At 42.5% G+C, this 14,813-nt stretch overlaps 1 protein-coding gene across 1 annotated transcript in view; it reads left to right on the top strand.

The window, feature by feature from the left end:
• Nucleotides 1-12,095: 12,095 nt before the first annotated feature.
• baiap2l2a (BAR/IMD domain containing adaptor protein 2 like 2a) overlaps nucleotides 12,096-14,813 on the top strand; it is a gene marked incomplete at its 5' end in the record, with an annotated part of 44,716 nt that continues 41,998 nt past the window's right edge. Inside the window, 2 exons of the mRNA XM_079519850.1 lie at nucleotides 12,096-12,149; nucleotides 13,266-13,341. Coding sequence (XP_079375976.1) covers nucleotides 12,096-12,149; nucleotides 13,266-13,341 — 130 coding nt within the window. The remainder of the gene's footprint in view (nucleotides 12,150-13,265; nucleotides 13,342-14,813) is intronic.

Genomic DNA, 14,813 nt, shown 5'->3' with positions numbered 1-14,813 from the left:
TGCATGGCTTCCGCTGCAATCGGTGTATGAATGTGTGTGTGAATGGGTGAATGTAATGCACAATCTAAGTAAAGCGCCTTGGATAAAGGCGCTATATAAATGCACCATTTACCATTTATCAGTGTTGAAGGCTGGATAGCCGAAACGTTTGTCTTCGATCCATCATGCAAGAATAAAAACTAAAGTGCAGTCTTGGTGTGTGCATGGCTGTGTGTGGCTGTGTGTGTGTGGCTGTGTGTGGCTGTGTGTGTGTGGCTGTGTGTGGCTGTGTGTGGCTGTGTGCGACTGTGCGACCCATTACCTTTATTTCCATGATTTGAACGGGTAACGCACCATAAGTCAGAGCGCGGTGGTCACAAGATAAGCTCTCAGTTGCAGCCACTCTCTCTCTGCCTCTGAAGTTATGGAAGGACAGTAATTAGCCTCTAGGTTTCCCAAAAGCTCCTCTATCCTCGGCCCAATCTGGACCTTAGCTTGATTTGTTTGTTTGTTTGTTTGTTTCTTTCTTTATTTCTTGTTATTCAACTTAGTAATTTAATTTCCCTCGCAGCAAGCCAAAATTATATATTATGCGTATGCCAATTATCGTCTGAATATTCTTTGTGCAACAACTATAGGACTAGCTCATAAAAAGGACATTTTAACATTTCTAAATTCTTCTTTCCCTGCGGGGTATATAACCTCCCCCCATGCAGGCTCCTACGCAGCCTCAGCATCCACAGCACATTTCCAGTGTATTCCTCGTGCTGCCTGATGCCTGCATTGGTCATAACTCAACCTCAAGGTTCCCTGCGGAACAGCTCCACAGCTGCAGAGAAGCCAGACTGATGGCAGAGTGCAGTGGGATGGTGCTTTGGTGCATTAATACCCCCTGTGCACACACGCACGTGTGTGCATGTCTGTGTGAGTGAGTGAGTATAAAAGAGATAGACATCATTTCCTAACCTGGTCTAGTCGTGCTTGTAAGATTTCACACTATAGAATCACCCCCCGCACGCACGCACACACACACACACACACACACACACACACACACACACACACACACACACACACACACACACACACACACACACACACACACACACACACACACACACACACACACACACACACACACACACACACACACACACACACACACACAGAGAGCTATAGTGTAAATCAGATCATGTGATTGTATTTATGTGTGTGAGTATGGCTGGTTGTATGCTGCATGTGAATTATGTTCCCCTATAGCTGTCCATAGGGATGTTAATGTGTATCGCTGTGCCCATGGTTCTCATGAGTTGCCTGCGTGCGTGTGTGCGTGCGTGCGTGCGTGCGTGCGTGTGTGCGTGCGTGCGTGCGTGCGTGCGTGCGTGCGTGCGTGAGAAAGAGAGAGAAAGAGAGAGAGAGAGAGAGAGACACCGAGAGGGAAAGATGGAAGGAGACAAAGACAGATCATTCTTTCATGTGTGAGAGGCAGAGCTTTTATGTGGGGTTTGTGCAGAATCAATGTGTGTATACTTGTACTATACTTCTTCTCACACATCATGTAACGAATGAGGATACGTGCAGTGTTTTCAAAGTCACACTAACCGCTTTATTCGCTGAAAGCTTAATGGTTTCACCAGGGGAATGGTCCTGGGAAGTATTCCACACATCTACACAGCGAACATGAAGGAGCCTGGGGAGCCCCCGTGCACAGCAAAATACTCAATGTTCATTTAACTCTGAGAGCGTACAATTGTAGCCAAATGGATCCAAAAGGGTCCATTTGTACTCTCTCAGAGGTACACAATGATAAATACAACCAAATGCTATAGAAGATTAAAAAAAAACATTGTTGTCGTTCATTTCTGCAAATTAAGGATACATTGCATTTAAAATGTTCAAGTCAGGCGTGCCTTTGAGCCCGGAGAGTGTACCGTCAAGGCAGTGTTCAGTTTATATGCATGCAAACTGAATTAGTAAAGTAGGGTAAGTATTCTGTTAGAAACAGGGGCAGATGAGAGAGACCGACTGCAAAATCCTGTTTATTTAAGTCTGAGAGTGCAATATTCAGACTTTGTGCACTGCTTTGGGAATATCTCTGCTGTTGGGAGGACACCACCTAACTCCAAAATGTGCATTTTTATAGGAAATTAAGAAAACCTTATTTTTTTTTAAAAACAAAGCAATACTGCCTCATCAAAGTTCATGGTGTTGTGACTTTCTATATTGTCAATGACTTCCATGAGAGGGGGAGAGGTGGTGGAGTTAGCTGTTATAGCAGACAGTTTGAGGGCCCGATGGAGTTAAGTGGTTTTGTCCAAAGCACTTTACTACTTTCCATTGGTTCAATATTTTCAAAACAACACACAGACATAAATAGCACTGATTTAACAACTCAACAATGGAGTTAGGAGGTTGCCTCCCGAGAATCAACGAATATACTTGGCAGGTGGTGGTGGTGATGGTGACATTGTCAGTGTACTGTATGAGGTGTACAATTCATTTCAAGTGCTAAACCTTGATTTGCATTTGCATACCCATTCACATTTTTTTGGGGGGGGAGAAACGAGGTGATCTTGAATCATTGGATCTTCTCTATAGCAGCAGCAGCAGTGGTGGCAACATTACATTGTGATATATAGTGGCCCGTCGGGCCGCCACTGTCAAATGAATATTTAATACTGCAGCACAGTCCATTTCCAGTCCACTGAAAATGCAATCTTAGAAAGAGCACAAGAGCATGAAAAGGTCCATCTGAGATGGCCTTCTGCTATTGCCCAGTCTATGGTGGAAAACACAACAATGATCTATTAAATCCATAAAAAGCTCATTATGTTTGTGTCCAAGGACAAAGTGAGGGCTTACATTCCAAGCTGTAAAAACAAGTCTAGAAATGATAGAAGTCTCCTGTAATCGACTGATATGTGATTTATGTTGACAGCTAGTGTTCATGGGGATGATTTGAATGATATTTCCCTTTGGTATAGGCTGGAGAAGGTCACTGATATTACCTTTGGTATAGGCTAGAGAAGGTCACTGATATTACCCTTTGGTATAGGCTAGAGAAGGTCACTGATATTACCTTTGGTATAGGCTAGAGAAGGTCACTGATATTACCTTTGGTATAGGCTAGAGAAGGTCACTGATATTACCCTTTGGTATAGGCTAGAGAAGGTCACTGATATTACCCTTTGGTATAGGCTAGAGAAGGTCACTGATATTACCCTTTGGTATAGGCTAGAGAAGGTCACTGATATTACCTTTGGTATAGGCTAGAAGGTCACTGATATTGCCCTTTGGTATAGGCTAGAAGGTCACTGATATTACCTTTGGTATAGGCTAGAGAAGGTCACTGATATTACCTTTGGTATAGGCTAGAAGGTCACTGATATTACCTTTGGTATAAGCTAGAGAAGGTCACTGATATTACCCTTTGGTATAGGCTAGAGAAGGTCACTGATATTACCTTTGGTATAGGCTAGAGAAGGTCACTGATATTACCCTTTGGTATAGGCTAGAGAAGGTCACTGATATTACCTTTGGTATAAGCTAGAGAAGGTCACTGATATTACCCTTTGGTATAGGCTAGAGAAGGTCACTGATATTACCTTTGGTATAGGCTAGAGAAGGTCACTGATATTACCTTTGGTATAGGCTAGAAGGTCACTGATATTGCCCTTTGGTATAGGCTAGAAGGTCACTGATATTACCTTTGGTATAGGCTAGAGAAGGTCACTGATATTACCCTTTGGTATAGGCTAGAGAAGGTCACTGATATTACCTTTGGTATAGGCTAGAGAAGGTTACTGATATTACCTTTGGTATAGGCTAGAGAAGGTCACTGATATTACCTTTGGTATAGGCTAGAGAAGGTCACTGATATTACCCTTTGGTATAGGCTAGAAGGTCACTGATATTACCCTTTGGTATAGGCTAGAGAAGGTCACTGATATTACCTTTGGTATAGGCTAGAGAAGGTCACTGATATTACCCTTTGGTATAGGCTAGAAGGTCACTGATATTACCCTTTGGTATAGGCTAGAGAAGGTCACTGATATTACCCTTTGGTATAGGCTAGAGAAGGTCACTGATATTACCCTTTGGTATAGGCTAGAGAAGGTCACTGATATTACCCTTTGGTATAGGCTAGAAGGTCACTGATATTACCCTTGGTATAGGCTAGAGAAGGTCACTGATATTACCCTTTGGTATAGGCTAGAAGGTCACTGATATTACCCTTTGGTATAGGCTAGAGAAGGTCACTGATATTACCCTTGGTATAGGCTAGAGAAGGTCACTGATATTACCCTTTGGTATAGGCTAGAGAAGGTTACTGATATTACCTTTGGTATAGGCTAGAGAAGGTCACTGATATTACCTTTGGTATAGGCTAGAGAAGGTCACTGATATTACCCTTTGGTATAGGCTAGAGAAGGTCACTGATATTACCCTTTGGTATAGGCTAGAGAAGGTCACTGATATTACCCTTTGGTATAGGCTAGAGAAGGTCACTGATATTACCTTTGGTATAGGCTAGAGAAGGTCACTGATATTACCTTTGGTATAGGCTAGAGAAGGTCACTGATATTACCCTTTGGTATAGGCTAGAGAAGGTCACTGATATTACCCTTTGGTATAGGCTAGAGAAGGTCACTGATATTACCTTTGGTATAGGCTAGAGAAGGTCACTGATATTACCCTTTGGTATAGGCTAGAGAAGGTCACTGATATTACCCTTTGGTATAGGCTAGAAGGTCACTGATATTACCCTTTGGTATAGGCTAGAAGGTCACTGATATTACCCTTTGGTATAGGCTAGAGAAGGTCACTGATATTTCCCTTTGGTATAGGCTAGAACAGGGGTGGGCAACTGGCGGCCCAGGGGCCACATGCGGCCCCCACCTTCACTTAATGCGGCCCTCAGGTTAATGTCAGAATACTGAGATAATATTGGTTCCAGCTGTTTACAACTCCACAACATGCAAACATGACCCGCTTGAATTACTTCAGTCTAAATTAGTAGCTCATTGCTTCAACACAAGTATAATTAAAGGCATTTGAAATTACATAAAAATGTTAATTTTCAGGATTCCAATTAAAAAATAGCAAAAATTCAGGATTTCAATTCGAATATAGCAAAAATAGCCGATCTACAAGCTCAAAACGCGTCGCAGCGCGACGCGTTTTGAGCTTGTAGATCGGCTATTTTTGCTATACAACATTAATATATGGCCCTATAGGGAGTGAGTGTGGAAATATAGTGGCCCTCTCCATCGTCAAAGTTGCCCACCCCTGGGCTAGAAGGTCACTGATATTACCCACCACTGGGATTAAATCCAGTGAACTTTTTTACAAATTCCAATCTATAAAATACCGTATAACTTATACTTCTGCCCTTTTGTATAAAAAAGGCTTTATACAAACAGGTCTGAAATAAATAGCCATGAGGATAAAGATCCAATAAAATACAAATGTTTTATCGTCTGTGTGTGTGTGTGTGTGTGTGCGTGCGTGCGTGCGTGAATAGTTTTAATTAGTGTCTAGTGCAGTAGTGCATGGATCTCCAGTGCTGGTTAACATTGGAAGTTTAATGTTAGAGAACATAATTTGCAGAGAAGAGAGAGAGAGAGAGAGAGAGAGAGAGAGAGAGAGAGAGAGAGAGAGAGAGAGAGAGAGAGAGATAACACATTCCAAGGAATATAAGTCACATCTGCTGATGGCTATGGAGGGAACTGCTTAATATTCCTGTCATGTATCCAGTGAGTTTATAGTGCCATCTAGTGCACAGCACGGATCAGCCAGCCGGCTCACAGAAACTAATGCAGTGGAGGGTATATACTGTATACACTCCAGGGCACCATCTCTCTTTCCTCTGTCCTATCATTTCTTTTCCCGACTGGGGCTGTTGGGTTGTGAAAGCCCCTACACTATTAAACAAAATTGACAACACAAGTTCAGGAGTTGAGCGGCTGAGCACAGCACAGTAGCACACCCTCTGCGGGGCAGAAATGAGCCGCAACAACAACCGCTCGATCCGGACCCAAAGTCACGACTACAAACTCACTCTGAGTGTTGCCATTCCCTATAGGCCCCCCACATCACCAGCACATTCCATTCACATCATATAAATCATTTAACCTTCAGCAGAATTGTATGTATTTTTGAGGCCTAGCCCCTCCTATATACAGGTTTAATGTTTGTTTTTAGTTCAATGTTTGTTTTAAAAACGCCATAGACAATGAAGGGAAAAATTACGTCATCTTGTCCCTAACACAAACATTAAATGCCATTAACAATAAAGATAATTTAATGTTTGTTTTGACACCATTACATCACCTAATCAACATGAGTTAGACTTTAATATATTAGCGCCCCTCACTTCACACAGGTGTGATTTTTTTGTATTGAATTAAACGAAAGCAAGACTAGACCAACCATGCCCTCCTTTGTTGCTTAGTTCTACCATCCATGACTTGATGGAATTTTCTTTTTTTCTCAAGTGTCAAGTGAGCATCTGATGATGACACAATCATGCACTTAATCCTGTCAGTATAAGGGGCCCTTATACCAACCGGCTTAGTTCTAAGAATAAGAGATCTACTGATGCAGAATCAATCACTTCACTGTACCATCATCATTATTGTAGGCCAGACATTGTTACAGACATGGTGCTATTGTTAATGCATTCGATTTGTATCACTGCAGTTGGTTGTACACATAATCCAATTCCACCCATCATGGAGATGATGGAAAAAAAGTCAATAGGTATAGCTGTTGGAAATGTCAGCATGTATACCTTCCAACAGGGAGTTTGTGGGAAGTTCACTGACACTGAGGTGTCAAAGAAATGTTCTTTATGAATGTGAAAAGATGGTGGTGGGTCTATTGCAGAGTGAGCCTGGAGAAAGCCAGAGCTGGCTGTGTATGCGGTGGCCCCAGCATGGAAAGAAAGATGATAGAAGGTGTAGGGGAATGGATCTTTCGTTTTTGATCAAGTATTGCGGTGTTTGTGTGTGTGTGTGTGTGTGTGAGTGAGTGTGTGTGTGTGTGTGTGAGAGAGACAGAGAGAGAGACAGAGAGAGTGTGTGTGTGTGTGTGTGTGTGTGTGTGTGTGTGTGCCGCCTGTCTCTGACCCAGGTGATCTATGTTCTGTTTTTTCAGACTTTCTCTCAAACATCTAGTTCAGTCAGTAAAAAAAACAACAAAAAAAACAGAAATCTACAGACTACTGCCCTGTTGTAAAAGTCAAGCGTTTTACAGCCTTATCTCCATAAAGTAACAAAATTGCCCTGGATTCTGCACAAAAAAAAAGGAAAAGATAGAAAATCGTGGATTTAAAATTCCACTCATGCTGGAGCCGTGCCTCTTAAAGATATACTGAGTTTTAGGTGTCTTCTTCATGTTGTTTAGGAAAACAACTTATCCCATAATTAGTAAATTACTGGTTTTAACAAAGCATTTGGAATTATTTGTTAAGTGATCAGTATCAGTACATATATTACCTGTATATATACTAGTCGAGGAGGAGATAGGAGTAGGACTCAAATGCATAACGAGCAGGCACAGGCAGAGACGTGAATGTTCAAGAGGTTTAATTAAAAAAAATAAAAGTAGAAGAAGAAGAACAAATAAAATACATTTTTAAACACAACGGGGAAATCACATAGTAATTTCACGAGGCACTAGAATAACACTAGAATAACACTGGAAGATAATTGAAATGGGAAACTAACCACATCACATACGACGAGGAACTGACAAGGAACTGAACACACAAAGGCTAGACACAGGTGAACTCACCAGACAATCAATTAGCACTGGGATAGGCTAAGGGCTAAAGAGGACACAGGTGCAAACATTGGCAAATCAAAGACATTAAGACAGGTACAGAACTAATGGAAACAGGAAACACTATTAACAGGCTACAGGCTAATTACTATTAATAGGCTACAATAACAAAAGTAGGCCTACTGGGAAATCAACAAACTGCAATAGGCTACTGAAACAGAACAGTACAGTAACAGTAAGTCCAAAAACAAATAACATACAAAGTCCAAGGGCAGAGAGTGGTTTATAGCCGTTTCCTGCTCTGTTTTGGTTCCGTTGGGAACCAATTTAGTGCAGCCTGTCTGTTTGACATGCTGAGTTCCATCTGCAGCACGCGTGCGCACGCACGCACACACACACTGTATGCAACAAACTATGTAGTAACAAAATAGTGATTTGGGCTCATATGGGGTATCCGATAACGATAGGCTTAGACATTAAATGGTAGACGCCTCCTTTGGCTCTGGGGCGTGTACTTGTCAGTCAGTCAGCGATGCAGCGCAAGCACTTCCGCTTAGCCTGGACACCATTTCACACACACACACACACACACACACACACACACACACACACACACACACACACACACACACACACACACACACACACACACACACACACACACACACACACACACACACACACACACACACACACACACACACACACACACTGTATGCAACAAACTATGTAGTAACAAAATAGTGATTTGGGCTCATATGGGGTATCCGATAACGATAGGCTTAGACATTAAATGGTAGACGCCTCCTTTGGCTCTGGGGTGTGTACTTGTCAGTCAGTCAGCGATGCAGCGCAAGCACTTCCGCTTAGCCTGGGCACCATTTCATTTAGGGTATATGATCCTGTCGGGAGCGGATGATATCGTTACGTCATGTTGTAGTATTGTTTTGTAGTCGACAGGCAGGAACAACAGGCGGCAACTTCCTTTTCCCTCAAACCGATTTTTCTCAATAAAAGCTACAGGCTACGAGAGCTTTTATTGAGAAAAATCAATCAATGTTATCGTACACTGTAGTTGCAGGTGTGGACCTCTGCCTGACGTCTACTTGTGCACTTAAGGATTTTTAAAAGGAGAGCATATATTATGTATCTATACACTGACACCACGGCGCGTAAACAGCGCCTCAAACTGTGACTCCGCCCACCACCAGGGGGAGGTTGTGATTTGCGCTCGTTCACTGCAATGTAATTTGCGGCATTTTCAAAACAATATTGAGCAGAGTAGCGATTATCAAACGTATTTGCAATGCCATACGTTGAAAGATCTGTTGCCCGTGGACAAGGCACGCTACCTCCGCAAGTTAGATAGCATCGGCATAGATGTTTGTCCGTATGTGATTAAGGATTGGACCAAGTTGCATTGGCAGCCATAGAAAATTCTTACCCCAGGCTAAAACCGGATGTGACGTTTTTGGGTGTTCCTGTCTAGTGTATTGCTAGTTATTTAATAATAATAATGTTTATTGTCCCGAAGGATATTCATCTTCACAGGTCTGTTCAACACCAACAACAAAAACAACACATAGTACAGAAAAACATAACACCAAGAGTAAGACAAACAAAAACATGAGTTCCCCACTGTATACAGAACCAACTTATCGGCGGGGCAGTTTGTTTAATGCCGCGATGGCTGAGGGGACAAAACTCCTACTGAAACGAACCTTTTTCCAGGGTAAGGTTCTGTATCTTTGTCCTGATGGCATGAGGTTGAAGAAGCGATACAGGGGATGATCAGTGTCACGTGATATTGAGAGTGCTAGCCGTGTGATGGCATTATTGTTCATATCAGAAAGTGTTGGTGTGGGAAGTCCGATAATCTTGGAAGTAATTTTTCATTGTTATGTTAGCTGCAGCACCGCCGGCAGGCATATGCGCAGTACGCAGTGTGTGTGTGTAGGGGCAACATGCCGAGAGGCGGGGGGCAACACAATGCGCCAAGCCGGTCCTCATAATGATCATTTTCTCTGCGGCTGTTACGTTTCCTTCATATATCTAGGGGTACTTAAAGGACGCAACAAGGCTGGCAAGGGAATTTGTGTTTATTTACACCATTTCAATAAGGTTTTATCATAGACAGAGTATATATATATATATACACAATTAATACAATGGTATATTATGAATATATATATATAGAATACGGCCATATATATATATCAATCCTCCAGTCTAGACAACCTGTAAGCTACTAATAACGGTAGTTTCTGGGTTTCCAACCAACTTAAAGTTTGGGCTGAACCCTCCCGAGCTGAGCCCGGTTACAAGATCAACTTAAAGATTAGTTACTTATATAATAATGAAAACAAAAGAAGGCTGTATGGGGCAACTCAGGGAAAACAACAAAACAGACTAAACCTATCCTAATGGAGACAGAACCCTCTAGCTAATCCTAACCATCAACAGAAAAAGAAAGGTTACAAATTATCAACCTATCTAAACTCTCTACTCTTTCTAGTCCTAACCAAAATACAAACTGTTTACACAAATCAAGCTCCCACACTCCCGATTATTACAACACAGTATAACTTCTTGTAACGGTACCACAGGTAATCACGGTAGTCACGCAGAGCGCTCCACACTGGAGTCCCTCGTGAATGTTAGACTCTTTACACAGCTCCCTGGACAAGGTGCTCTCAGTATGTCAGACTGAGTCACAGTGCCAACGAGCTGGCATCACAGCTGCTCTTAAGTAGTCTTCCTCTGGCTGGCCTTCTGATGATGATAGGCTCCCGTTGACGAGGTGGGCAGGTGGAAGGTAAGTCTCCGCCTCCGAGCACCAGCCAGACCTGTGACTGAGAACTGCAATCAGCACTCCATACTTTGCCACATCACTGTATACTTATAATATCTATATGTATCAATATAATCACCGTATAACATAATATATATATATATATATAAATACCCCTTGTATAATATACAATATATAGAAATATAGTCACGGTATCATATATAATATCATATATAATACATAATACATGTACAATCCTCGAGTATGTAACAGCGGCTCTGCCACTTAACCCTACACAATTATATATTTGTAATTGTCATAGTGTTGCTGATGTCTGAGATGGGTGGGTCTTTCAGTACCTTCATGATGCTCAGTGACATCATAGACGGATAGGTTTGTTTCCCTGCCCACATCCCTGTTTTTTTTCTACAGGCAGGTGTGTTTAGTGATAGAGTGATAAAATCCCATAGACCCACAATGGGATTTTTTCTTTTCACTGGACCATTCGCACATGTCCCAGGAATGGGTGGACCAAAGGAGAAGACCCCAGCTCCATTTATTTTTGTTAAGAACATTTTTTTTAAATAATACCCACATTTTTCACCGATTCCCCCCTATGATAGGGCCCCCCAATGCCCCCATGATATCTATTTTCATTTTTTGTAATACCATCAAGTTGCCATTTATTGCCATGTAATGTATATTCAATATATTTTGATGAGAAATATTTTGTATGGAATATTTTATATTGGGTAAAATATACCCGTGTTTTGTTGTGGTGTGACAAAAATGCAGCACAAACATATCATGTTTGGGGCAACCAAATAGTCAGCGGCGCCCCTGTGTCTGTGGAGCGCCTTAAGGCCCATGTCTGGTCCAGCCACTAGAATATTGCAAGCAGTGAAACGTGACCAGCTCTGAGTCCAGCAGCAAAAACTAAATGTATTAATACTTGTATCGAATGGCCATATTTGGGAAAAGACAGTCACTAAAACATGCACGACGACGCACGCACGCACGCACGCACGCACGCACGCACGCACGCACGCACGCACGCACACACACACACACACACACACACACACACACACACACACACACACACACACACACACACACACACACACACACACACACACACACACACACACACACACACACACACACACACACACACACACACACACACACACACACACACACACACACACACACACACACACACACACACACACACACACACACACACACACACACACACACACACACACACACACACACACACCAGATGTTGGCGCCTTTTATGGTTCTGTGTGGTTTAATTATTTACCACTGTGTGTCAACACATGGTGTCGATTGCTTGCACACTTTGTTCACTCTCTACTCCTCGGCCAGTCCGTCGATCCTGTCTGTGATAAACTGCTCTTTTAATTTTCTCGCGGTGAACCGTGGCCACATTTGTTCTGGATGATTCGGGGCCCTTGAACCCTCTCAGACCTTTTTTTGCCAGCTCTGCTCGGAAACGTTCCAGATAATAAACATGTCGACAATGAACAGCGATCAGCTACATCGTTCTACGCTGGGCATATACACTGTAAGTGAACAAAACAACTAGATACTTTGTGAGGTTCTGCATGGTTGAAAGAGAGTGTAGATCAGCTATTTTCAAACAAATCTTGAAGAGTTTTGGAAAATATGAGATGTTTTTTGAAATATTTCAACAACACAAATCTAGCATGGGGGTCCCTGGCATAACATATTTTCGGTTGGGGGTCTTCTACGGCCCCCAACTGATCATTAAAGGGGCATTCCACTCATTTTCAACATTTTACTATGTCATTACTATGTCTTAGAGCTGTTATGTGGAAATAATAAAAAGGTCCCCCCATTCTGTGTTTCCTATAACTACAGGTCTGAAAAAAAATCAGGCTATATAAGACCTTGCACCACTCAGTTCACACGGGGGTGATTTTTGTCATACTTACAGTTCTAGGAAACACAGAATGGGGGGACCTTTTTATTATTTCCACATAACAGCTCTAAGGTATATTAATGACATAGTAAAATGTTGAAAATGAGTGGAATGCCCCTTTAACTATAGACAGGGACAGCAGGACAGTTCTGGGTGTGCATGAAATATGACAAGATGTCAAAGTTATGTTCCATGAATGACAATAACATGTCATTATAGACCGGAACAAAAGGGCTGGTTGTATGTCCATGACATCTGTCAAAATGTCAAAGACCATAAGAGTTATATATGTTCAACATCTGAGGATGGAGTTAGTATAGTTTAGGTACTGTGAAGACAAAACAACATTCACCTTCCCTTGATATTAATTTCTAAGCCGAACAGATCTTCCATTCACTATGAAGGCCTTCATATTCATAAATGCTGATAACATTTTCTAAGATGAACAATGTTCTAGGACAGATGGTAAAGTTGTTGAAATTGCTATGACAGTAAAGTGCATATTGTGTGTGTGTGTGTGTGTGTGTGTGTGTGTGTGTGTGTGTGTGTGTGTGTGTGTGTGTGTGTGTGTGTGTGTGTGTGTGTGTGTGTGTGTGTGTGTGTGTGTGTGTGTGTGTGCGTGCGTGCGTGCGTGCGTGCGTGCGTGCGTGCGTGCGTGCGTGCGTGCGTGCGTGCGTGCGTGCGTGCGTGCGTGCGTGCGTGCGTGCGTGCGTGCGTGCGTGTATATGTCCCAAACAGAGCCTGATAGAACAGTTCAATCCAAGCATGCAGAAACTGGTCTCTCTAGGCACCAGCTATGTCCAAGCCTTCCAAGGTAACAAAACACAAACAAAACACAAACAAACAAACATCAAATAGACCGAAATATGTCTGTTGCCTATGTCATATAATGTGATAAGCTGATCTTATTTGTGAAACACACACACATCGCATGCACGCACGCACGCACACACACGGGCGGGCGCCTGAATTTATAAGTCCAATAAACCCCAGTAATTGTGATTGAAGTACAGGATATGGGAGGTCCCCGTGTCCTTTTCACCGAAGCTGATGACCGTATTCCAAAGTCCATATGCTCTGGGAATACCTCAGTCCTGTCATGGCTGGGTTTATGGGCTTGTAATCCTGGCTGGTGTAACAGCCCACATGCTGCAGGCTATATATTCCTTACAATACACCTCAGGGCTTTTACTGTACACTCTATTAATTCAAGGATTTATATTTTTCAAGAGCCATAATTATCCCAGAAATATATACTACTGTATGGATACTACAGATACTGCATCACAATGTGTGCAGTTTGGTTGCAATTTGTGCAGTTTGGTTGCAATTTGTGCAGTTTGGTTGCAATGTGTGCAGTTTGGTTGCAATGTGTGCAGTTTGGTTGCAATATCAGGTGCCTCAAACAGTTGGTTCATCTCCCTTGTAATGAGAACATTACTCTGGCATGAAGCCTTTGTCCTAACCTTGTGTCACCAGGTTTCTCATTCCTGTTTGTGGTTTCTGGGCCTTTCCCGCGTCGCTTTGTTTTGGTCCCCCCCCCCTGTTTGTTCTTAGTCTCGCCAGTCGCTACGAGTTGGAATAAAATATGGATATACCAAACGAATTATTCCAAGACATACTTGAAGAAACTTGTCAGACTCATACGCCGCATCAAGGCTTACATTTTATTGGGTTGGCCCTACAATTATGATGCCCTTGATCACAGGGAATTTCCGGTACTTCTGATTCCGCTTCGTGGTTTCCTGCCTGCATGCCTGCAAATCAATGACTACAGTACATTCAACAATGACGTAAATTACCATCCGCTCCAGACCGGATCATAAACCCCGAAAAGGAATGCTTACCAGCCTACAGTACCTTTGCATTGAGCTGCTAATGAATGGGACTATACCACCCTGTCCCTGACTAAAGCCCTAACCACACCAAAGGGTCGCTATGTACGCAACTCCTTGGGTCCAAACCGTTTAGGAGTTTCATGGTGACCCTTTGGTGTTATTGAATTCCATGCATTGAATCACTTGGGACAACTTGGACGGCGTGGGTCAACGTGCGACAGGACATATCACACCACTGGGACAACGCTAAAGCCGTCCCGACCCTTTGGTGTGGTTAGGGCTAAAGAATCAACCTGGGTACCACTGTTGTGACACTTGCTATGCATCCCATGTCTCTATGCATCCAACTCTTCCATTAAACTTGCGTTAACTGATATACACATTTCTATCTGAGTGAGCAGACAGTGATTATATAGGCCCATTTACTAATAATGATGACTCAACCAGG

The sequence above is a fragment of the Electrona antarctica genome, assembly GCF_951216825.1.
Source record: "Electrona antarctica genome assembly, chromosome: 14".
Classification (NCBI taxonomy): domain Eukaryota; kingdom Metazoa; phylum Chordata; class Actinopteri; order Myctophiformes; family Myctophidae; genus Electrona; species Electrona antarctica.
Note: the sequence above shows the minus strand (reverse complement) of the source record. Positions and strands in the feature narration are given on the sequence as shown.